This window comes from Musca autumnalis, unplaced genomic scaffold (genome assembly GCF_047663935.1).
Source record: "Musca autumnalis isolate F117 unplaced genomic scaffold, ASM4766393v1 scaffold_1, whole genome shotgun sequence".
NCBI lineage: Eukaryota > Metazoa > Arthropoda > Insecta > Diptera > Muscidae > Musca > Musca autumnalis.
In genome coordinates this window covers 9,192,282-9,218,360 of record NW_027411644.1, presented here as the reverse complement: position 1 = coordinate 9,218,360, position 26,079 = coordinate 9,192,282, and the positions used below count along the sequence as shown (strand labels likewise).

General features: G+C 36.7%; 3 protein-coding genes across 11 annotated transcripts in view; 1 reads left to right on the top strand and 2 right to left on the bottom strand.

The window, feature by feature from the left end:
- The window catches only part of LOC141391616 (esterase B1-like), a 51,030-nt gene extending 32,364 nt beyond the window's left edge, over positions 1-18,666 (bottom strand). For 5 of the 9 annotated variants that reach the window (XM_073964465.1, XM_073964460.1, XM_073964466.1 and 2 more), the window contains exon 1: positions 18,428-18,652. The gene's annotated coding sequence lies outside the window, so the exon portion shown is untranslated. Of the gene's footprint in view, positions 1-3,729; positions 3,851-18,304 lie in introns of those variants that run through there. The other 4 variants (XM_073964469.1, XM_073964463.1, XM_073964461.1 and 1 more) reach the window with 4 other exon arrangements.
- A 195-nt stretch (positions 18,667-18,861) lies between these two features.
- Positions 18,862-26,079, top strand: part of alpha-Est2 (alpha-Esterase-2) — a 120,005-nt gene continuing 112,787 nt past the window's right edge. The window contains exon 1 of the mRNA XM_073964470.1: positions 18,862-19,189. The gene's annotated coding sequence lies outside the window, so the exon portion shown is untranslated. The remainder of the gene's footprint in view (positions 19,190-26,079) is intronic.
- The window catches only part of LOC141391349 (uncharacterized), a 39,851-nt gene continuing 38,168 nt past the window's right edge, over positions 24,397-26,079 (bottom strand). Inside the window, exons 6-7 of the mRNA XM_073964257.1 lie at positions 25,709-25,862; positions 24,397-25,649 (exon numbers count right to left, since the gene is read on the bottom strand). Coding sequence (XP_073820358.1) covers positions 24,457-25,649; positions 25,709-25,862 — 1,347 coding nt within the window. The 3' untranslated portion in view covers positions 24,397-24,456. The remainder of the gene's footprint in view (positions 25,650-25,708; positions 25,863-26,079) is intronic.

The window sequence follows — 26,079 nt, the reverse complement described above, 5'->3', positions numbered from 1 at the left end:
TATCTCTGAAACTTTTGAGCCGAGTTTCCTACAAATTTCAGGGAATGTATCCCGGTACATCCTGTTGAAAATAGGCTGCATATATGTCCCCTGGTTCTGGGTGAAAATAAACTATATATTTTGTGGAATTTCGGCGGAGCGTGGTTTGAAATTAATTCGACTTATTTGTGGCTTTAAGACCCGGTCACGCCCACGTTTTTAAATGTGTTATATCTTCAAAATTTCTAAACCGATTTCCATATTATTTTCAAATGATGATAAATTTTGTTAAATTTCGGAGGTGCGGGTTATACTCTGCGTCTTATTTTTTAAATGCGCTATATATGTAAAATGTACAAACCATAAATCCCGACCACTCCTACTTTCTTAAATATGTTACAAATCAATGAAAATACCAGATGTTATGCATAGCGAAGCATTGGTCTTATTGGAAAGCAAGTATTTAAATTAGAAGGCAAAATATCGATAGCTATAGCTTCATCAGGTATATAAGATGTACATTATAAGAAGGTGGAAGGACGACACAGTTGGCCCTTAAGCCACTGAACATTCATTTGAATGAAGGGCATATATGCAATATTAAATATAAGTTATCACCCGGAACGAATTTACAATGGCACATAATAATTTAAGAAACAATTCACCTTTAGATTTCAGACAAACACTTCCAGTTATACTATTCCAGCAGATGAAATAAATGCATGCCTCAAGTCATCATCTTTTTGGCTGTATGTTAAAATTGCATATCGATCTCGCCTTCCTGTTGCTAGCTCCAGAACATAAATGCCGTCGAGGGCTGCTCTATAATCGACAAAAAGAAGGTAAGTGTCGATCTCTAGGGTCTTTGTCGCGGGGTAAATATTTGTTCAGCGGTGGTTTTTCAGGTCTAAAGCCGCATTGGTATGGCCCATTTTAGTTTAGTAGCATTTATATTGTAAGATTTATATGGACTATATACTACCACATAGGTACACACATGGTACATGGAAATTAAAATTAAATTTTTTTCGCGCAAGTGCAGTTTTAGGGCGTGTTTCGGGACTTTAATACAAAACGCTCTAAAATCGCTGCTGGCACCAACTGAAATTTCTGATTAGCACTATTGCTTACGAATAAAATATCCGGTTGGGTCGAAAGTTAGCATATCGTAAAATTTCTTCCAAACATAAATCAAAAACCAAGAAGATCTATATCGGACAACGCCTTCGGGTACTTCCCTCACAAAGTTCATAATTTTCATTTCTGCCTTTAAAACGCTGTTTCGAGAATCCTTTTATATATGTATAGTAGTGTTTATTTACTTTCTCTTCTACCACAGGCTACCAGAAAAATTTCTTCGGGAAAAAATGGTAGAACTGATTTTTTGACATTTGTCTGAAGGTTATTTGGCAATGATGAAAAAAAAAAATAATAAAAACAAAAGAAAAAAAACGAACGCTGACAAAACAAAATGGAACAAATCTAGTTTAGTAAAAACTCTCCGATTTTTTTGAAATTTTTTCCAGAGGTAGGTATTTTTACGCTGATTACGGGAATATAAAATTTTCTTGGGGGACGGACCCGGTTACCCGGTTATTCGACCCGAAAGTCCGGGTACCCGGTACCCGATAGACCCGGTTCTACTGAACCGATTCTTACAAAATGGGTATCGTTGGAAAGCTTATGAAACTACCTATCCAACAAGTGGTCATATGATGGGGTTATCTCCAGGGGTTCAGAAGTTATAACCAAAATACCTCTTTTTGGACCCGGGTTTTTCCATAAAACCCTCAAAAAGTCGAAAAAGGGCCCATTATGGGTGCTCAATTAATTCACGTAATTTTATAGCTCATACTTCAACCTTTCCAAAATGGTGCCATTTGTTATAATACCTTCACTGGGTCCAGAGTTTTTCTCAATTCATCACTTTTTTTAAGTAAATTTTTTTCTAAGTAGCCGGCCTTCGGCCGGGGATTTAAGACTTTCTCCTATGGACAGGTTCAAATCTAGGGAATGGGAACAACATTTTCTTTTAAATTATAAATTTTCTCTAAGTAGCCGGCCTTCGGCCGGGGTTTTAAGACTTTCTCCTATGGACAGGTTCAAATCTAGGGAATGGGAACAACATTTTCTTTTAAATTATAAATTTTCTCTAAGTAGCCGGCCTTCGGCCGGGGTTTTAAGACTTTCTCCTATGGACAGGTTCAAATCTAGGGAATGGGAACAACATTTTCTTTTAAATTATAAATTTTCTCTAAGTAGCCGGCCTTCGGCCGGGGATTTAAGACTTTCTCCTATGGACAGGTTCAAATCTAGGGAATGGGAACACATTTTCTTTTAAAGTATAAATTTTCTCTAAGTAGCCGGCCTTCGGCCGGGGATTTAAGACTTTCTCCTATGGACAGGTTCAAATCTAGAGAATGGGAACAACATTTTCTTCTAAATTTTAAATTTTTCTCTCATTCTAAGGTCAATATCTCTGGACCCAGTGAAGGTATTATAACAAATGGCACCATTTTGGAAAGGTTGAAGTATGAGCTATAAAATTACGTGAATTAATTGAGCACCCATAATGGGCCCTTTTTCGACTTTTTGAGGGTTTTATGGAAAAACCCGGGTCCAAAAAGAGGTATTTTGGTTATAACTTCTGAACCCCTGGAGATAACCCCATCATATGACCACTTGTTGGATAGGTATTTTCATAAGCTTTCCAACGATACCCATTTTGTAAGAATCGGTTCAGTAGAACCGGGTCTATCGGGTACCGGGTACCCGGACTTTCGGGTCGAATAACCGGGTAACCGGGTCCGTCCCCCAAGAAAATTTTACATTCCCGTAATCAGCGTAAAAATATCTACCTATGGAAAAAATTTCGAAAAAATCGGAGAGTTTTTACTAAACTAGATTTAAGCCAACAAAATTAAAAACAGTGCAATAAAAAAAAACTATTTTTTCTTTTTGACACTGTTACCAGATTTACAATTTTCTGTTTCTTTACTTTTGTGTTAAAACTGGTCATGAGAGAGCAACTTTGATAGTTTTTTATTTTATCAGTTTTACCATTAAAAAAGTAAAGGAACAGGAACAGAACCACAAAATGGTGCAAAAAGCTCTAAAAATCCTATGGTGACCAACTTAAATGCCTGGTGGACACGATAGTCAAACAAATTTGCTGACGTTGGTCCAAACTTTGCACCTGGAAGTCAAGTTCCAAGAAGTTCTATATCGGACAACAGCTTGGTTTATCTCCCTCACACAAGTTTAAAACTTTGCTTAATTGGCATTTCGGCATTGGTCTAAAATTTAACGTACACGATAGTCCACAATATGACCTTGACGTAATGATCCAAAAGCTCAAAAAAGGTAACCAATTTAAATGTTTGTTTGGCACAAACAGTTCCAGGGTCGACTATGGCATGTGGATATTTTTACAAAGTGAAGTCCTTGTAATCATAACTACAAAAACATTATATTGTTTTTTCCAAGAGATTTTCAGGATAACATGCTTCCTGAGATATGTCCACCGAAATGATCCAATATTTAGGGCCACTCCTTCGTACATACACATATATATATATATCTCTCGCACTAAGGTTTTTGTTAAAATGTTACAATTTTATTCTGTGTTCACTCTTTAAATATTTACACTTGAAACATCCAAAACTTTTTGTGTTACGTACGAAAATATTATTTAACTTTTAAACTACGCGTCTGTTCTTAGCACTTTGAACGCTCCTGTTACTGTCTTACCTTGTTCTCAGTCTGATGGAAAGCAGCCTGATTTGTTTTTATCGACTTTGACTGCACAACCTTGGCTAATACCCTCAACCACCAATTGTAAATGTTATTTGTCTTAATTTTTGGTGTAATTATCGTTAACCTTTGGACTTATCTTTCTTGCTGTTTTCGTTGGGCTTTCAGGTAATTTGGGCTTTCAGTAATTTCCAACTGTTGGAACACACATTTCACTTTCAAAAAAATTTTGATCATCAAGCTTATCTCTAAAGATCAAATCATTAAAAATGATCTTCGCCCTATCAGGCAAAATTTCAAAAAAAAAAAAAGAAAAATAAAGTGAAAGATCGACTTTGTTTTATATTTTATTTATTTTTTCCATATTTCGATTATCATCGATGATCACCATCAGGCATTTTATTTAATATTTTTCTGTTTTTTTGCTAATTTCCACATGATGGGAATCAGTTGCGACTAAGTGAGAATGTGTGTTCCAACAGTTGGAAATCAGTTGCTATCAAGTGAAAATGTATTGTGGAAATTAGCAAAAACAGAAAAATCTATATAAATAAAAATCAAATGTCGTTCGTTGGTAATGGCATCAGTTGAGAACGGCTGGACCGATTTCGATAATTCTTTCTGTAAATGTGCGCCATAACCCGACTTGGGTTTTTATGCAAAGAAATTTTGACCACGCCCACTTTTTAAATTTTAAATTTTTTCATTTCTACAAAAACTACTGAACCGATTTGCCTTAAATTGCCAGGGAATGTACAAGGATGGCTCCCGGTTAAAATAGGCTACAAATTTTGTTGAATTTCGGAAGGGACGAGGTACTTCCTCTATACCCTATGTCTTTAAAAGTGATATCTAATATATAAAAGACAATGTTTGTATGTTCCGTATAGATTCAAAAACGGCTGAACCGATTTTCTTGAAAATTTCAGGGAATGTACAGGAAACACCCGTTGTGAAAATAGGCTATATATATATTTTTTTTAATTTCGGAGAGGGCGGGGTACCTCCACCATGCCCTATTTTTATAAAAAACCTATTTTATCACACCCACTTTTTAAATACGTTACATACCCAAATTTACTGAACCGATTTTCCTGAAAATTTCAGTGAATGTACAGGGAGGACCCGTGCTTAAAATAGGCTATACATTGTGTTGAATTTCGGAGGGGTTTGGTACCTCCACTATGTCTAATTTAATAAAACCGCTATTTTAGCAAAAATTAAACGAGTGATTGAATTAATTCTTCCGAACCACCACTCTCTGAACCACCTCGTTCCGACCACGCACAATTTCTATCTCTGAAACTTCTGAGTCGATTTTCCTACAAATTTCAGGGAATGTACCGGCATAAACCTGGTGAAAATAGGCTGCATATATGTCCCCTGGTTCTGGGTGAAAATAAACTATATATTTTATGGAATTTCGGCGGAGCGTGTTTTGAAAATTAATTCGATAGACAATGGTGGTTGTGCCTCCGACCCGAGGGACTTATTTGTGGCTATAAGACCCGGCCACGACCACTTTTTTAAGTGTGTTATATCTTCAAAACTTCTAAACCGATTTCCATGTAATTTTCAGATGATGCTACAAATTTCGGAGGTGCGGGTTATACCATGCGTCCTATTTTTTAAGTGTTACAAATCAATGGAAATACCACATGATATGCATAGCGAAGCTTTGGTCTTATTGGAAAGCAAGTATTTAAATTAGAAGGCAACATATGTATGTATATGTATGTTAAAATTACATATCGACACAAACAAATATGAAGATTTTTTATTTATAATCATTTGCAGATCCCGACTAATTAGCGATGCAATAAAAATACAATCGACTTAAGGTAACATAAAACTTCTTCAAGGGCCAGCAACGCGGACCGGTTCGGCTAGTTTTAAATAAAATTCAGCATAGTCTAAACTGCATACCTTACGACACTACATGAAGAGAAAGAAGTTTAACCCGGCTGAAGTACTCAGAAAATGTCACCAGAATTCTTTATTAAGTTAATGCGATTGGTAGGTATGTAGACTAGTAGAAATTATAATTGTATATAGCTTAGATGTTAGCATGTTCCTTAATAATATGACTAAAAAGTTTGTGACTAAGACTAAACAAGTGCCTGTTGAAATTAGCTGTTCTGGACTCCAAATATACACATTAGGGTTGTAACTTTTCTCCATTTTTTTACAAATACTACATATCCATGAAGTGCATTGAAACATATTAAGAAATGCGTATTCACTTTTCCCATACGGTAAAAAAGTTTCCGCACCGATTGCATACAAGGTTTTCATTGCAGTTATTTCTTTTATGTTTTCCATAATCGTAGCAAATTGTAATTGAATTAGCAATTTCTTCTTGAAATTGAATATAATCTTTAATATCGGACCATTCTACATGAGTCTAATACAGAATTTTGGCCAAATCGCTATAATTAAGAGTCTATTTAAACATAAATAAGTCATTTATATTATAATATATATAATATAATTGTTCCACAAACATCCCAGATGGGACAAGGGAGACTTCTCTCATATCAATGAGTGCACGCCGATTCATATTGGCTCAATGATATGGGACCTACTTTGCCGAGACCGAACGGCGTGTCTTACGACACCACTTGTAGAAAAGTTTTTCATGGCTTAAATACTCAGGAAATGTCGCCAGCATTACTGAGGGGGAATTTTGCCAACGTTGAAAATTTGATGTTGCTTGGCCTGGGATTCGAACCGCAGACCTTTTGAGTGCAAGGCGGACGTGCTAACCATTGCACGAATTGAACATCATAAGGGACGCTCCGCGTTTGTGATTTCTGGAATTATACTGAGCAAAAATGTCCACTAGAACATATACCCACAAGGCCCCAACTGCCTGAAGGTGCGTTCCAATGTTTTTGCAATGTATTATAGTGTTCTTAATTATTGGCTTGGCTAATATATTTTTATAGTGTTGGATCGAAAATCTCAATCGTTTGGCTGTTATATGCCGAAATATCAAAAAAACTTCAAAATCGGGATGCTCTATTTTCACCGTTGACGTATGGTATAGTTGATTTTTTTGCTCAGTACAATTCCACGAATCGGAAATGCGAAGTGCTCATTAAGGTGTTTTCCTTCCATGCAAATCGCCCAGCCCTAATATGTGTACTTACATGTAAATCAAGGCGAATTTAAGAATGTGATCCAAAAGGCGAGTTCAGGCCGTAGTTTTCATTTGCTGTCAAAATTTTTTTCGCGAAATATCCACAAAAGATGGAAGAAAATGGTAAAATATTATTAAATAAAGATGAAGCTTAAATAAAGATGTTGTACACAGACATTCTTTAAAAAAGCGAAATATTTGTAATTTATTTTTGATTGAAAATATGTTTTGACAGCAAATGAAGACATCAGTTGTTATTATATTATCACCTTCTTTGTTGCACCATGATATTTTACAATTTACAAAAAAAAAAAAAAAAAAACATTTATATTTTACAAAAAAAAAAAAAAAAATATGTATATATATATCAAAATGCCTTTGGAAATCGGTGTTGGCCGAGCCGAGCCAATTTCGAATTAGGTTGCCCTTTTCTTCTTTATTACAAAGACATAGAATTGTAAAGACTGGAAAAGATGAATAATGCACAAATGTTTATGAAGCAAAGTATATAAACATTTTAATACTACGCCCACATGGCCCGAATGGAGAAGACGATGAAGCTGACATCGACGATGCCGGTATGCTGCTCGACAATATGCAGCTAGGGGGGCCACCCACATCTTCACCCAATAAAAATGATGTTTAAGGTCGTGCAGATTAATCTGAAGCACTCGAGAATTGCTTCAGATAACCTGCGGATCCTTCTAGTTGAGGAGGATCTTGACATAGGCATCATACAGGAGCCCTACGTTTACGAAAACGAAGTAAAAGGCTTGGATAACAGAGGTTACAAGACGATATACATGAAGGATAATGGTAAGCCTAGATCATGTCTAATTGTCAAAAACACCATAAACGCTTTCTTATGTCCCCAGTTTAGCACAGCAGACTTTACCGTTGCAAGAGTGGAACTGGAAAACGGTAAGCAGTTCCTTATTGCCTCTTGCTACATGGCCCATTCCAGAGAAGCTCCACCAAGCGAGGTCTCGAGCTTTATGGGGGCCACTCTACCACATGACACCATAATCCTTGGCTGCGACGCTAACGCAAGACATTCCCTGTGGGGCAGCTCTGAAACAAACGACAGAGGTGAGTCAGTTTTAGATTTCATAAATACTAACAACCTCACTATATGCAACAAAGGTACTAACCCAACTTTTGTATTTCCAAGCTCGGAGAACTTTAGGGGATGGCAGGAGGTCATCGACCTCACGCTAGTATCAGATAGACGGCAAATTGAAATAGACAACTGGATAGTATCCGATAAGAGGTCCTTCTCAGATCACAATTGGATACTATTCAACATATCTGAAAAGGCAACGCCCACTAATTGTTTTCGCAATCCTAAGAGAACGAACTGGGAAAAGTTCAATAGGGTCCTGAAGGACAAACTTCCAAATATTCCACATACAGATGAAACTACAGCAGGCATAGAAAAGGCTGTATCCATTCTAGAGAAATCCATAGATACAGCCTTTAAAGTGTCATGCCCATTGACTCGCTCAAAGAAACGTTATCCACCATGGTGGACGTCCGAGCTCTCAAAGTTAAGAAAACAATCACGAAAAGCTTTCAACGTCAGCTACCAAAGCGGATCCTGGCAGCCATACAAGGATAAGCTTAGGGAATATAAAAAAGCAATATCCAAAGCAAAAAAGCAATCCTGGATTGAATTCTGCGGATCTCTCGACAGCACCAAAGATACTGCCAGACTAAGCAAAGTTATGGCAAAGGGTCACTCAAATCCCACCTACATAAAGAGAAATGACGGTACCTGGTCAGAAAACTCGGCCGAATCTCTTGAAATTCTTCTTGCAACGCACTTCCCCGGTTGCACGAATAGTACTAACGAAGAGCAAGCCAATACAGCTATAAATACAGACAACACTGAAGTCGGAAAGATTATAAGTCCGAGTAAAGTTACATGGGCTATCAATAGCTTCTCTCCCTACAAATCTCCGGGGCCAGATGGTATTATACCAAAAATGCTTCAAAGCGCGGAGAGCTTAATTAACCCTTGGTTAGTACACATCTACAGTAGATGTCTTTCCCTAAACTACGTTGCTATGAGTTGGAGACAGGTAAAAGTTGTTTTCATACCGAAAGCTGGAAAACGTAGTCACGAAAATGCTAAAGACTTTAGACCCATAAGTCTCTCATCATTTTTGCTTAAAACACTCGAAAGGCTCATTGACGTGTATATTCGAGAAAAGATGGAAAACTCAAACAACATATCTTCAAGTCAACACGCTTACCTTAAAGGACGCTCGACAGATACAGCCCTTCACGAAGTCGTTAGGACTATTGAGATGTCCTTGGAGCACAAACAATACACCTTAGCCGCCTTTTTAGACATAGAGGGCGCCTTCAACAACGTTAGCACCTCAGCAATAGAACAAGCTCTATATAACTTTGGCGTGGAACCATTCATCAGTGGTTGGATAACCACCATGCTGCAGAGTAGAGTCATTAATGCCACACTGGGAAACAGCACGCTGTCAAAGCACGTAAATCGAGGAACTCCACAGGGAGGGGTGATCTCGCCACTGCTTTGGCTCCTTGTGATTAATGAAATCCTAAGCAAACTTGACCAAATGGGGATTAAGGTGGTTGCTTATGCGGACGATGTGGTAATTCTCGTCTCCGGTTTATTTCCGTCCGTGATGAGTGACATCATGAGCGGAGCCCTGAAATCACTGGATACTTGGGCCACAAGAAGTGGTCTGGGAGTGAATCCAGGGAAAACTGAGATGGTGATATTTACTACAAAAACCAAATATGCTTTCACCAATCTTCCACGACTACGAGGTCAAGAAATACCCTTATCAGATCACGCCAAATACCTAGGCGTTATCCTTGATTCAAAACTATCATGGAAACGTAATATGGAACATCGTGCTCATAAAGCAACCGTTGCATACTACACATGTCGCAAAATGTTTGGGAGCCGCTGGGGCCTCAAACCCAAAATGGTGTTATGGATGTACACCAGCATAATAAGACCAATACTCACATATGGAGCACTAGTTTGGTGGCCAACAGTGGGAAAGAAAACAATTCAGAGAAAACTATACAGTATTCAAAGATCCGCATGCATCGGGGTGACAGGGGCAATGAGAACTTGTCCGGCTGAAGCCCTCAATACAATGATGCATATACTGCCAATAGATCTACACATCAAAGCAACTGCGGCCTCCAATGCTGCAAGGCTACGTGCTCTAGGCATGTGGAGAGATAGAGCCTACGGACATGCCTGCGTGCTTCTCAAACTACCAAGAAAAATAGCAACCAACGCTGATTACAGTACTCCTGCAATAACCTTTGATCAGCCCTTTAAAGTTCAATTTCCAAGCAGGAAAGAATGGAACAATAGTACACCACTGAAGGGGTACGACATCAATGTATACACGGACGGCTCTAAGATGAACTGTGGAGTCGGCTCTGGTGTCTACTCGGAAGAAGCAAATATATCTACGTCAATAAAGCTACCAGAAGATTGCAGTGTTTTTCAGGCAGAGATACTGGCTATTAAGGAAGCTTGCAAAATACTTCTACAGCATCACTCACCAAACTCAATAGGAATTTTTGTCGACAGTCAAGCGGCGCTCCTAGCATTGAGTTCAAATATCGTCACATCAAAGCTGGTGAAGGAATTTAAAGAAGAACTCGCTGAGCTAGGACGTCTGACCAGAGTAGTTCTCATTTGGATCCCAGGTCATAGGGGTCTTGAAGGTAACGAAAAAGCAGACGAACTAGCTAGAGCGGGATCTGCCTCTAACGAACTCTCAAGGGCGTCAGTCGCAACACCATTGGGAGTAGTTAAAGGGGATATCTTCAAATACTATCTTTCACAAGCTGAGATCAGATGGGACAAGACTGAAACTTGTAAAATATCAAAATCTACATGGCCACACTACAACATCAAACGTACAAAGTTCCTGATCAGCCAAAATCGACGGAACCTGGCAAGGCTAATTGCGGTACTAACAGGTCACTGGGCCATTGGTAATCACGCAAAGCGTCTACATATTCCATACAATGACTACTGTCGCAGCTGCGGAAACGAAGAAGAGGAAGAAACGGTTGAACACCTCCTCTGCTCCTGCCCTGCACAACTGCAAAAAAGACTGAAAACCCTGGGACGGCCGTTCCTGCACGATCTTACCGAGATAACCGAACTAGATCTGGGAGACCTTCTGAGGTTTCTCACTTCATCAGGCTGGATATAAATTATCAACACAACAAACATAATAACAGTCTCTACACGAGTGGTGTGGTTTTCAAAACGGTATATTTAAAATACTAATTGAGGCTATGAAGGCTATAGCCACCACGTAAACCAACCAACCATATAAACATTTTACCAACAACAGGGGTATGTTAATGATAAAAACCCCATTAAAGCGCAATTCAGTTTATACAAATTGTAGGAAAGCAAAAAGTTGGACTCAGGATTGTATTCCATAGCAGTTTCCAGTTCATTGAATATTAACTTGGCGGTTAAAAACGCCTGAAATGGTTAACTACTAAACAGAATGTTGTTATGATATCGTAACAACAGAGCCTAACTCCATCTATTGACAAATTTTAACAATTGAGTTTTCCAATCTTTATGTGTTTAAATCTTTGTTTATTATTTTATTTTTATTATGTCAAAAATGAAGCAGGGCAAGAACGCCATGCGACGAGGCTGTTTATGTACCCAGGCCTTAATGCAGATATCAAGCTTTTTGTAGAAAATTAACTTATGTTGAAACTGAGGTATGGGGTATTGTAACTCGCGATCAGTTTTACTATACCATAACTTTTGACCACATTTCGGCAAAATAAACTGTTTTAGCCCGATTCACCGAGGGGTTTCTTAAAATAATAATTTGAGCGGAAGCTGTGGTCGTACTTATGTAAAAAAAATCGGAAAAAATCGTTGAAATAAACGAGTTTCATTATGTTATTTTCCAATTAGTGGTTTTACAACACAATGTAGAGCTTAATGCTCAAAGGAGAAGTTAAAGAGCACACTTCAGAGTTGAAGTTTCTAATGTATGATTTTTTAATATATCCACTGTATCTATCTCAAACGGATGCTGACATTTTGAAACCTGAAAAATGGGGTTTTTTGAATTTTTGCTCTAATCGGGACGCGCAGCTGGATTTCCCTAAAAGCTTATTATTGGATTGTAGTACTCGCGATTTCGCATTTTTTAATGTATAACATGAGGGTGTAGCCCTCACAGGATCACAGTAATCTGCGCCTAAACACGAAATTTTTGTGCGTAAATTTTTCTCAAAAACCTATTTTTTTTTTGTTTAAAATTTACAAACGTCATTCGATTTCCGTGGAAACCCGCGTAAATTTAGTTTTTTTACGTTCTGAATCTATCAAGCCACGACGCGTAAAAATCCACCCACTAGATCGGCGGATATGATACCCCTCAAATTTGCAAAAAATTATTTTTAAAATATCGCATATTAAAACGCGTTTTGGATGTGTCAGTTCTACTTAAATAAATAGATCGATACGATACAATAGATATTTCTCAAAATGTCTGGATGCTGTTATAATTTTTTTATATATTTTTCGTAACTATGAGCTCTATTGTTTCAAAAATATGTTTGTAAATACGAGAAATTATTTAACAAATTTGATTTTTCGCGAATCCATTGAGACTTTGCGATTATTTTTTGCATCATCGCAAAGGGTACGAATTCAGTTAACGATAATAGGATATAACAGCTAACTATATTAAGCCGCGATTTTTTAGAATGTTTTCTAATTATCATAATTAAAACGGTCATATCTTTTGCGCGCAACGATCAAAGTTAGTAACGAAAACAGATTTGGAATGCTGATTTTTTTCTTAATCTATGTACCAAAAATCATTGATGTAGCATCAAATTTTTTTTTGATTTTTTTGAAATGGAAAAGACAATTTTAGACATTTTTCCTGATACGTATGTGTATACGTATGTTAAGGCCATATACAGTATAGTGGTTTTATCTCAAAGGGAAATCTCGATTTCGGATTTCTTTTTGGCAGCAACCCGGTGAATGTTTTATTTTATTGGATTTTAAGATTGCAACAGTTTAACCACATTTGGAAGATTTTAACACGTGCGATTGATCCCACGAAGTTTTGAAAATCTCGAGTTTTTTTGCTATCTATGGAACGGCGACCTATATATCTGGAACGGCTAAAGCTATTTGCCTGTATTGTATATCAAATTAAAGGTCATTCTGCTTTTAACATTATAGATTCGTTCTCGTACTTTTTTAATGATAAAAGGGTCCAAAGAGCAAACTGTCGAAAATGAGTTCCACAGTCACATTTTTCCCAAAAGTACGGGAACGGAAAAATCGTAGAAAAGTCGGCGTGCAGACCAATCAGATGACGGAAAGATCTAAAGGGAATGCCATCCAGCTGGAAGTGAACATTTTGCAACTTGGAGTACGGGAACGCATTTTCGCAAAAAAGTTCAAAAGTTGTACAAATTGTAAAAAGTTTTTAGTTCTGGAACAAAGCTTCTATGTTCAATGACAAATACGAAAGTGTCACTGAGTTCGAGATAATTAGGTCAATGTCCCTAAAAACGTGGCAATAATGGAACCAACTGTTAACAAAAAAAAAAATTCTTTCCCGTACGAGTATTATCAATATTTGGTCCCTGACGCTTTATGGTCCCAACCAACCACAAAAACTAATTGCATTGATAAATGTGACTATTGAATTAAAAACTCTTTAAGTCGGGCGTATGGTTTTAATGAGGGCTATATACTAATGTGGACCCAAATTACAACATTCTGCAAGGAACTTTCCGCAAGTATATTAGGGGTGTCTTTTTACTTACTAAATGTTGCTGAAACATTTTTTTCAGCAAATTCTCCTTTATACAACTGTCAAAATCTGCAACATTAGTAATAATTATTACTAATTATCACGTAAAAAGACACAGCTATTATGCCTGTCTGCGTACTCGATAATTTGTAATAATTATCAAAGACATAAATACAACTAAGACTAGACAAAATGCATGCAACAAAAAATGCTTACGAAACTTTGTATAGAAACATTACCCTTAACAGGTTGCAGTTAATTCAAAATCGCAGCCAAGGAGGAACATTTCATGTAATGGTATCAGAAATGAAATTTATGAATTCAAGGATCTATTCAAGAATAATTCTATGTCAATTGGATCGGTAAATTCGGTTAAATACGTAAAAATGTATAAAAGAAAAAAAAAAATGTTATATCACCATATCGTAATATAACATTATGTTAAATTCAAAAGCCATTCACTGAAGAATGATAGCAAACAAAATGTCTTATCTTGTTGTATATATGTCTTTGTAATTATTAATAATGTTTCTAAAACTGACAGTTGTATAAAGAAAAAGTTGCTGAAAAATATGTTTCAGCAACATTTTGTAAGTAAAAAGACAAACCTAATATCAACTCAGAACTTTAAGTGTCAAATGCCAATGAAATAAAACAAAAAATATGACTACAACTTAAACTTACTTCAAATCGGCCACTAAGGACGATACCTAAATGTCGTCCTATCTTGATAATGTTTTGGTTTATTATTTATGGGATTCGATAATAAAAATATTGAAACTAAGGACACCAAAAAGTTAGGTCAAAATATTGGAAGATGTGGACGTGGCGTGCTCCTAAAGACGACAGTTTTGAAAAATACTTATTTTTGCAAATTTCTGCAGAGAGAAAAAGCTTTTTATAGGAAACTACAACAGATATTGTGTCCATTGTTGTTTAAAGGTTACGGTAGCGTTTACATGTAGCGAGCTATTTTATTTTTCAACAGGTACTAAATTTGAGTGAAATTCCATTTTTAGTTGACTAAAAATATTAGGAAACAGCATTGAACAGAGTTTGGTTTTCGCAGAGTGTCCTCTTTCATCCCATGTATATAGTTTTGTACAATTCCCGTACTCTCCGTTAAGACTTTTTTTAAATTTATTCATATTCATACCGTTTCCCAAATTAATTATAGCACTTTTACACAACTGGACATTTTTTAAATATATGAGCTTTATGCATACCCAAGGATTTTTTTTATTTTTGAACAAATTTTAAATTCTTCGAAAATATATTTTATACAAAATTTTATTTTTTTTATTTTTTAAGTTTTGTATTTTCTTGGTTTATGTATTAACGTTTGACCTTTTTAAACAGATTGCAACATAAAAGCACTCCTGTTTTGATGCAAAATATGTAAAAAGCTCAAAATGTTAACTTTCACCTTGAATTCCTCCGCAACTACTAGACTGAATGATATTTTTGATGCATTGGAAAGCTGACTGTGTTATCAGTCGAACAAAATAATTATGAAAATATCTCTATCGGTGGAAAAGTTATAGAGTTTTAATTAATTTCTCGTTAGAGTCGAGCATAATGACCAATGATGCAAGTGAATAAGGAAAGCCGAAGATTCGAACCCACACAACCACCACTATGTGACATGCATGTTTCGCCTTTGCTAGAGGCCCATCACACATATCGGCTGTGGAGCGGCTTCGTTATCATCAAACTTTTCCTATTTCAAATGCAATTTGTTTTTTACAACGCTGAATATTTCTTCAATCATTGCACGATGGGGCCAATGGCAGGTTTTTGAGGCAAAAAGTCATTTTTTCAAGTCAGCGATTGAAATCAAATAATAGCGGAATTATATTCTTAACACTTTCAAACCTCCAAAACCAAAAAATTACAATCTGGCAACGACCCACGGCGACATGCCAAGCTGTCAAAGATGTCATAATTATGATTCCGTTTATTTCTGACATTCAGTCGTAATTAAACAATTTAAGTATTTTGGCGCCAAAACCTGATCTGTTGATATTATCTATTTTTTAAAAATGGAAAATACGGGTAATGGTATGTAAATTAAGATTATTATTAAAAGTGTAAATGTAATATTAGATGTGGTCAATAATTTTTTGTGTCAGTAAGTGATGGTTTTTGATGTAGTCTGTGGTATCGTCCATGTGTTCTTTGGAGTAGAACTTTCGACTTCAGGGTGCTTTATCGTAAAAATATGTATCTGGTGAAAGGTGACAATGTCGGCTAACAGATTTTGAAAAGAATTTTTGCGTATACTTGCGAATAAAAAAATTATCAACTTCCAGATTTCGTAAAACTTAAAAACTTGGATATTTTTAATTTTTGGTTGGAAAATCAGCGAAAACCTAAACTCCTTATAGAATGGATTTCTGCAAAATTTAATCGAGGTGTCAAAGACAACTTCATGATGGAAGTTAAAAAGCTAATTTATAATATTTGTGCACGCCTTAACCAAAAATGGATAAAAAATTGGAGGTCAAAAAGTCGTGTATTACAAATTGAAAGCTTATGGTTAGCTGGCGACACAGTATTTACGCTAGAACAAGGTAATGATAAAAAGAAGAGAGGGCGCCCTAATGTGGATTATAGTGAAGGAAGAAAACTTGCTTCGGAAGTCTGCTATGAACACGGCAACAGTACCAAACCCTTGATTCATGCCGCCTCTGTTTCGGCCAATTTGTCAAAAGAAAAATATTTAAACTATGTTCTCAAGGAAGTTCGGTATCAACCAACTAAATTGAGAAAACAATTAACTTCGACAGAGAAAATTTATGAACGATATACTCAAATCTGAACCGATTTCAATATGATGTCTCAATAATGTTTTCTAGACCAAATTCCGTCACAAACTTTAAATTTCATCACAATTGGACATATATAGCGTGATTGCTGCGCGAAATACCTAAAATCGGGTGAAAATATATATGGGAGCTATATCCAAATCTGAACCGATTTCGATATAATTTGGCATACTTTTTTTCTAGACGTAATTTCGTCACACATTTTAAATTTCATCGAAATTGGACAGAATTTGCGTGTTTGTTGCACCAAATACTTAAAATCGGGTGAAAATATATATGGGACCTATATCCAAATCTGAACCAATTTCAATATAATTTAGCAAACATATTTCTAGACCAAATACTGTCACACGTTTCAAATTTCTTCGAAATTGGACAGAAATTGCGTGTTTGTTGCACGAAATACTTCAAATCGGGCGAAAATATATAGGAGCTATATCCAAATCTGAACCGATTTCAAAATAACTTGGCAAACTTATTTCCAGTCCGAATTCCGCAACATATTACAAATATCATCATAATTGGACAGAATTTTCGTGTTTGGTCCATCAATTACTCGAAATCGGGCGAACATATATATGAGAGCTATATCTATATATGAACCGATATCAACCAAATTTGGCAGATTAGCTTCTAGGCCGATTATAAACATCTGCACGAAATTTTGAAGGTCTAGCTTGACCCTGTGATTTTTTGTCTCAAAACGTGCATTGTATGGATTTCATGACAAACGCTTAGCGTAGTCTTTGAAAGTTATGAGTTTGTTTCTGAATGCTAACACGTTGTGACAACACTTTTTTCATGTGTTTTTCAAGGGCTCAAGCTGATTTTTATTTGAAAATATTGCTTATTAGGGCGAAGATCATTTTTAATATTAATATTAATTAACTTATCGTTAGAGTCGAGCTTTATGACCAATTATAGAGTTTTGACCAGGAAAAAAACTATTCTGAACCACTGTGCGCCGTTCGGGATTGCTGACAAAAGGTTGTCCCATATGAATAATCTAATAATACACCCATTTATATTAGAACCCCTACGTCAACTATCGAAAAAGATCACAATTTCATTTCTTCTGCCCATTTTTGTACCTCCCCAAAAATGGTCCCCTTGTGGTCCTGTTGTTTTGAGGTAAGTCCTATACTTCCTGAGATGAGGAAATACTACGGCCACCAACTAAAATGACTAGAGTTCACAACAATAACTCTCCAGGGAGTATCCGGCACATTGAATATTATTTGTAATTTAAGAAAATTTTGACAAAATTATCGCAGGAAATGGACTTTGTGTCTTGTAATATCTTTAAGTATGACATGCAAGAAATATACACATCTAGTCACAAATGTGAACATTGAAAAATGGGATTACCAAGCAAGACTATAGGAAAAGTTTGGAGTTTCAATTAACTGACATAATTTCGCATATACATTTATCTAATGAAGTGTGATATATACTAGTTTCCAAGCATTGCCTTCGTCTGCCACAACAACATCCTAATACACCTGAAGATCGGCTTTACCACCCGTGAAAAGTAGTGTAATGGTTGAATGCGTGGGACTTCGGTAGACTCCTAATTTTTCAATGTATATCTAAAGGCCTTACAGCTCAACTCGAAAGAGAATTAATTAAATATCACTATAAATGGCCTTCGCCTTAATAAGAAACAATTTTTGATATGTTCAAGAACCTGCAAGGATCCATTATTTACAAAATTTCTACTATTTTTCCTTTATAAATTTGAAAAGTTTTACAAGTTTTTTTTTTTGTACTTTATGTGTCAGGTTGTCTTCCGCTGTTTCAGATGCTTTTCCTTTTTTCCATAGAGAATTAGTTATAGGTTTTGTTACACTATTTTTTAATAAAATTGAGTCATCAACCAAACTGTTTTATACCGATTTGAATGCATCCACGATTTTTGTTCAAAATTTTTCATCCGCACTCAGAAGAAAATATGTGTAAAATTTTGTTAATGAATTCTTTACTTTTAATTTAATTTATTCGTATTATTTGAACTTTTAATAAAAATAATTTGATTTGTTTTTTTTTTTCGCAATAAAATCGCTTGTATGACCGACCACTTTTCTGAAGAATATTTACTTTTCATGGAGAAGATATCAACTAACGGATAATAATTTTGCATTACACTTACAATGTAAGTACGTACATGCGAGTACTCTGAATACGTGTACTTTTAATTTGTCTAATTAATACCATACAATTATAGTTGCTATTTCACAGCTGTAATTATTGGATATAATATCGGTTTTATTGTGAAATGTTATTCATAATTGCTATAAATGAATGTAGAAAATAAAACACATGTTTTGCTTTTAATTTGTGATGTACGTGTTTATCGCATATTATTTTCAATATATAAAATACATTTTCTAAAAATAAATGTTTAATTGGTATTGTAGTTAATATTGCGAAAAATTAAAGGGGTTTGCGTTTTTTGTTTTGTGACGTATGTCCTCCATATGTTGCTGGGATTCATCATGACTATTATAAAGAAGCAACATTTTTTAAAATGCAAAAATCGCATCTGAGAATTTCAAGAAAAACATTTAGTGTTAAGAAGATATTAAAACTTTTTAGTGCAAATTATTTGAACAGCAACCCACTCGACTCATTTCCTGATACAACGTGTTATTTGGGTAAGTTCTATCAAGTGAAAAAAGTGTGAATTTCTTCTCATGATTTTAAAATAACCAGACTTTGCATGCGTTTTGTCTTAAATAACGTTTATTGTTTATCCAAACCAAATACAAGTAGAAAGTTGAGTATTTTTCTAATTTTAATATGTATGAATGAATGTGCACATATCTACAACGGGTTATATTAGCATTTTTGACAGAAAGATAAAACAATATCGTTTTTTATTGGTACACTCTAAAATGACGAATTATTTTAGTTGAATTAATTAAGAGAAGTTTTTTATTAATACGGCAAGTTCATTGTTACTATTAAAATTTGTTAAAAATTAGCTGTGCAGCTTCAATACTCTAGACAATTGTTTATTTTTTAAACAAAATATAAATATTTCTTGATAAAAGTGATTTTTTTTGTTTCGTTTCTTTTAATTTTTCTTTCGGACAAACTTCTAATAAAGGATACATTTTCTATCTAATAGGCATTTTAGTATGGTACCGTTAGGGTAACTTTTTAGATTTTCTTTCCCACAATGTTTTCCTGTATCAAGAATGAATGATCTTAATAATGAGTTTATTTCATTTAAATATTGAAAAGTCACGCAGTAACCACTTGGAAATTATATTTTTGTGCAAAAATGAAATTTTATTTATACACCCAACACCACATTGTGGTAAGGGATATTATGTCTTTGTGCATTTGTACGTAATATACAAAAGGAAACGCGATAGACCCATAGTTCCTTTTAGGGATATACATGGAATCACCTCCTGAGTCCAATTATTTAAAGCACCAACCTCACTATGTATTCCCAATTTATACTTATGTACTTACTTAGCTGGCCCATTACAGAACATTTGTTCCACAGGCCGAACTAAGAAAAGATCTCCATTTCTCTCTATTTGTTGCTTCGCACTCTGGAATACCGCGCCTTTTCATCTCATCATCCACTTGTTTGCGCCATCTATTCCTTGGCCTGCCAATTCTGCGTGCACCACCAAGCGGTCCGTATTTATACGCCTTTTTAGCGCGTTCATCATCGCTCATTCTTATGATATGACCTAGCCACGCAATCGCTGCATCTCGATACGTTTAACTATATTGATGTCGTTGTATAGCAGATACAGCTCGTGGTTCATGCGACGTCGATATTCACCGTCAACGCAGATTGGTCCGTAGATCTTTCGAAGCATTTTTCTCTTAAACACACCAATCACTGCCATGTCTGCTTGCGCAAGTACCCAGGCTTCGGAGCCATACATCAGCACGGGTAGTATCAGTGTTTTGTAGAGCGTTATTTTTGTTTGACGAGATGTGGCTTTGTTTTTAAACTGCTTACTTAAACCAAAGTAGCATCTGTTGGCCAATACAGTTCTCCTTTTTATTTCACAACTGATGTCGTTTGTTGCGTTTACGGAGGTGCCGAGGTAGACGAAGTCTTTTAATACCTCAATATTATAGCAACCAACTTCCACAGTCGGTCCGAGCTCAATGGACGCATTGCGCGTCGACACCATCAACTTGGTCTTCTCACCGTTTACCGCCAGACCCACTTTAGCAGATTCTCCTTCGACCTTCATAAAGGTATCAGTTACTTCTTTTACTGATCGGCCCATGATGTATATATCAAGTAATAAGCAAGCAAGTAACATGTGACTATTGGTGTAGATTGTGCCACTTTTTTGACGTTTGCCTCTCGTATAACCTTTTCCTTTCACACGAAAGTTTGTCTTCTTGTCTCAAACCTCTTTTGGTACCAAACTCTTCGGAGAGGTTCTTTCCTATTTTAACTGAGGACCTCGTGTCAGTTAAAGTCATTTTACAAAGCCGGATGAGCTTTGCGGGGATACCAAATTCAGACATGGTTTGGAATACCTTTGAACGCAGCGGGCTGTCGAAGGCTGCTTTATAATCGACAAGAAGGTGGTAGTTGTCGATCTGCATCTATTGGGTCTTCTCCAGGATTTGCCTCTGGTCAATGGTTGACCTGCCAGGTCTAAAGCAGCATTAGTATGGTCCAATTATCTCGTTGACCATAGGCTTTAGTCGTTCGCACAATATCCCTGACACGATCTTGTAGGCAATAGGGAGTACACTTATGCCCCTATAGTTAGAGCATACAGTCTTATCTCCCTTCTTGTGGACGGGACACAGGATACTCAGGTTCCAATCGTCGGGTACTCGTTCTTCCTGCCAGATGGTGCTAACTAGCTGATGAATACACCTTATCAGCGTGTCGCCTCCGGTTGTGAACAGCTCGGCTGGTAAGCTATCGGCTCCTGCTGCCTTATTATCCTTCAGCCGATTTATCGCTGTCTTTACCTCATCTTGGCTGGGCGGTATACATTCAATACCATCTTCTGGGATTGGGACTGTGGTATCTTCGTCGTCTTCGCTGCTATTGGATACCAACAGATTTGAAAAATGTTCTTTCCATATCCTGAGTACACTATCTGTATTAGTTACCAAATTACTTGCTGGTCTCTACAGGAGGATGTGCCTGTACCAAAGCCATCAGTTTGATGCTTGACTCTTTGGTAGAATTTTCGGACTTCATTCTGGCTCCTGTACATCTCGATTTTTTCACACTTCCGCTTTTCCATCTCTCTCTTTTTCCTACGGAAAAGACGTTTCTCCTCTCTCCTTTTCTCCCTGTATCCCTCTCGTGTGCTACACGTTGCTACGGATTGTAAAGTAGCCCTATATACCGCATTTTTCTCTTCGGTGGCAGCACGACACTCCTGATCATACCATGGTTTCCTTGGTGGAGGTCTCTGGTATCCAATAATGGATTTTGCGGCTGTTTGCATGAATTGGGCAATGCTTTGCCATTGCGCTGATATGTTATCGGGATGAGGAGTGCTTTGATTAAGCAATTTGGCTAGTTGAGTGGAATATGCTGTGGCTATCTGTTGTGATTGCAGCTTACCGATGTCTAACTTTCGTGTTGTGTCTGTTCGTACTTTGATTGCTACGTTTACGCGGGTGCGTACCTTTGCTGCAACAAGGTAGTGGTCCGAATCAATGTTTGCGCCTCGGAACGACCGTACATCCAACACGCTCGATGAATGTCTTCCATCTATCACAACGTGATCAATTTAATTTCTTGTTTTCTGATCTGGAAACAGCCAGGTGCCCCTATGAATATCGAGATGATTAAATCTGGTACTGCTAACTACCATGTTTTTTGCAGCTGCAAAGTCTATCAGTCTCATACCATTGTCAGATGTTTCACTGTGGAGACTGAATTTCCCGACTGTTGGGCCAAAGATATTCTCCAGATATTCTCCAACGGTCATATATTTCTTCTAAGCGCTCGTAATATATATCTTTGGTCTGTTCGTCCTTTTCTTCAGTGGGAGCATGAGCGCAAATAAAGCTGATGTTGAAGAATTTAGCTTTTATTAGAATTGCAGCAAGTCTTTCATTCACTGGGGTGAAGCTTGATACCAGATGTTTTAGCCTCCGACTAACTACGAATCCGCAACCAAACTCATGCTTTACGTCATGGCAGCTATAATACAGTGCGTCACCTTTAGGTGTTGTTGTGACGCCTTTCCCAATCCATCGTATTTCCTGTATGGCGGTAATATCGGCCTTGTACTTTTCAAGTACGTCTGCCAATGCGAAGACTGCACCTTCTCTATAAAGAGTGCGAACATCCCAGATGGAGATTCGCAGATCATGGTCCTTAAAACGTTTGCGGGGTTCGTCAACTTTAGAGGGGTTTGTTTTTCTTTTCGTTCGTTTTTTCATAGTAGGCTGTTTTTTCTAGGGGAGGGTTACCGGCTAGTGCTGATACCAATCTTACCATCTCAGCGATACCAGGTTGTTTCGAAAGTGGCACGGAAGCATAACATAAGAAAGCATGAGGAAGCATAACCAACAGGCATCGAAAGCTCAAAGCTGCCGTCACACAAGGATGTCCCACCAGCTTTCCGCTGAGGGCATTGGAATCCTACCCCATGTCAGTCAGGAATCAACAAGGCTATCGGTCCTCAAAAATGAATTTATTATATTAAGTTGGCTGCGCCCTGATTAAAAGAAACGGAAACTCAAACAATCGCCAAAGAACTCCAGAGTGGGTTAGATGAGTTCAAATTGTGGAGATCAATGATAATTGTTGCCTATACAACAAACGTAGGTACCACGTAAATGATAGACGCTGGCAGCAAATGTTCAAAGAGAAGTATGATGGATCCCGGTCTCCACGTTGTCGTGGAAGATGAACTCCATCAAATATCGAGTACTTCTTTGTGCAGAATTTGATGAGCAATTGTGCGCAATTGAAAGCAGACTTCACCGAAGGTAAGTTTGAATGTCACTTTACTGAGAGGAGTGATATTATATTTATAAAGTTTAATTCGGATAAAGTGAAGTTTAAGAGCTCCCCTCGGATCGTTTTGAAATTTTTTTCAGTATCTTGTGCTTGCGGCTCCCTTTACGACGGCACAATTTTTTTCTTGCGCAAGTCCATACATACTGAGATATTGTCCTGAAAGCTCCAAGAAACCCTGACGGCACCAACCAAAATGGCAAATACGCAAGATAATTCTCGCAGGAAGTTTCTGAATGGTGCAGACTTTGCACATCGTATTATTTCATCTAGTCATGTATTAGGTTGGAATATGGAGTGTATCGGTCCATCTTTTCGGATACCTCCCACACAAAATTCGGATAAAGTGAAGTTTAGGAGCTTCTCAATGATCGTTTTGAATTTTTTTCAGTAAGTTTTACTTGCGGGTTCCTCTACGACGGTACAATTTGTTTTATGCACAAGGCCATACTTCCTGAGATATTGGCCTAAATGCTCCAAGAAAGCTTGACGGCACCAACAAAAATGGCAAATCCGCAAGATTATTCTTTCTGATTGTTGCAAACTTTGCACATCGTATTATTTCATCCAGTCATGTATCAGGTTGGAGTATGGAATATGTCGGTCCACTCCTTCGGATACCTCCCACACAAAATTCGGATAAAGTGAAGTTTAAGGGCTTCTCTCGCATCGTTTTGATTTATTCAGTAGGTTGTTCGACCGGCCAAATTTACAACGATACATTTTTTTCGGAATATGTCAATACTTCCTTAATAAATGGTTATTGTGTTTGGTTTAGTTTTGTTGTTTTTTAGTAAGTGGTCAGCACAGCTGACTGATACTTCCTTACTTGTTTTTAACATATTTAATGATGATCTTTCAAATAAAACACGTTAATTCTTATAATTAAATTTATTTAAAATATATTTTATACTACATATTTTGTTAATAAATAATTTATTCTTTGGTATACAAATCTGACCAACATTCCATTTGCCTCTGAATGGGAAGTTGATCCATACAAATGTTATCAGATATAATTAAACAATTAACATCATTGGATCCGTGCTCTAAAGTCTCCCAAATATTTGGACCAATACGAGAACAATTTGGATTTGAATTCAATGCAAAATTAAACCACATACCAATCATTTTTCTCAAACATTCCAATTCATCATACGAAGACAGAATAGTTTTCGAAAGAATATTCCTGAATAAATAACAGACCTCATCGCCGTGGCCAGCACCTTTGGCACTGGAATCGGGACAGAATAACATGCGTGACATATTAGCTTTGCGCGAAACAAAATCAAAGAAATAACAATGAGTTGTAGTTCTGCGTGCATATTTCAAACGTGACTGAATGGCTCGATATATGGGATACCAGAAAGCTCTGTGGCCCATTAGGTCGAGATAGGTGAAAAGTTCTTCTTCAACGTTAGGGATTGCACCCTTAAAATATACTTGATGCAGCTTGTTGGACATGTCTTCTACGTCTTTATAGCTTAAATTGTTGTTTATGTCATCCGGCAAAAAATGTTTCACATTCGGTGATCTTTCATATAAATCCTTATATTCCAAGAGATAGTAATAGTAAAAGAGACCCTCATTTGAATTACCACCTATAATAACGGGTATTGAATTGCCCCAAGCAGTGGCAAGCAATTCCTCAGGTGATTTTGTAAGTACACTATCTTCACGTGCATATGCTTCCACCACGGGTACAAAAGCACAGAATAAATTATTTTCTAAAATATCAGTGTCCGTCAAAAGATCTCTCAATTTTGTGGTAAGTTGTTTGGTTTTCTTTTTTATGAGGAAGTTATACACATCTGCATCATTATTGTCTCCTTCGTAGCCCAAATGGCAGGCTAATTTATATCCCCAATCATGTTTGTTGGTTAAGCCCCATGGACAAAATGCCGAACCCGACTGCAAGATGGCTTTGTGAAACAAACCCTTGGCTTGTGGCGACAGCATTAGCATGTGAGCCGAAACAGCACCAGCACTTTCACCAAAAACTGTTATATTATCGGGATCTCCATTAAAATTGTGTATATTTTCCTTGACCCATTTTAATGCTAGAACTTGGTCTTTAATACCAGCATTACCTGGTATATTCAGTTGTGGATCATCAAAGGACAGAAATCCTAAAAGAGAACAGAAATGTTAGAGACTTATTTATCTATGGTAAAAAGACTGTTCTTACCAAAAACTCCAAGTCGGTAGTTAAATGTTACCAAAATAACATCCTTCATCATAAAATAGTCGGGATCATAAAGATCTTTTGTTGCTTCACCCATTTGAAAACCTCCGCCATATATCCACACCATAACGGGCAAAGGAAATTTAGCATTTTTGCACTGAAAAATTATGAAAAATTGTAAAACCAAAATGTTGAGTTTTAAATAAAAAACAAGTAAAAAAGTATCAGTCAGATTTGCCAACCGAGATATATCCTCAGCCTGCGACTGTACAAAAAATAAAAAAAATAATAACAAGAGTGTCGAGCCGAGCGAGGAACATATCCTTACTTTTATAAATAAATAACATTTTCCTAGTAGACAAACGAAGGCTTGG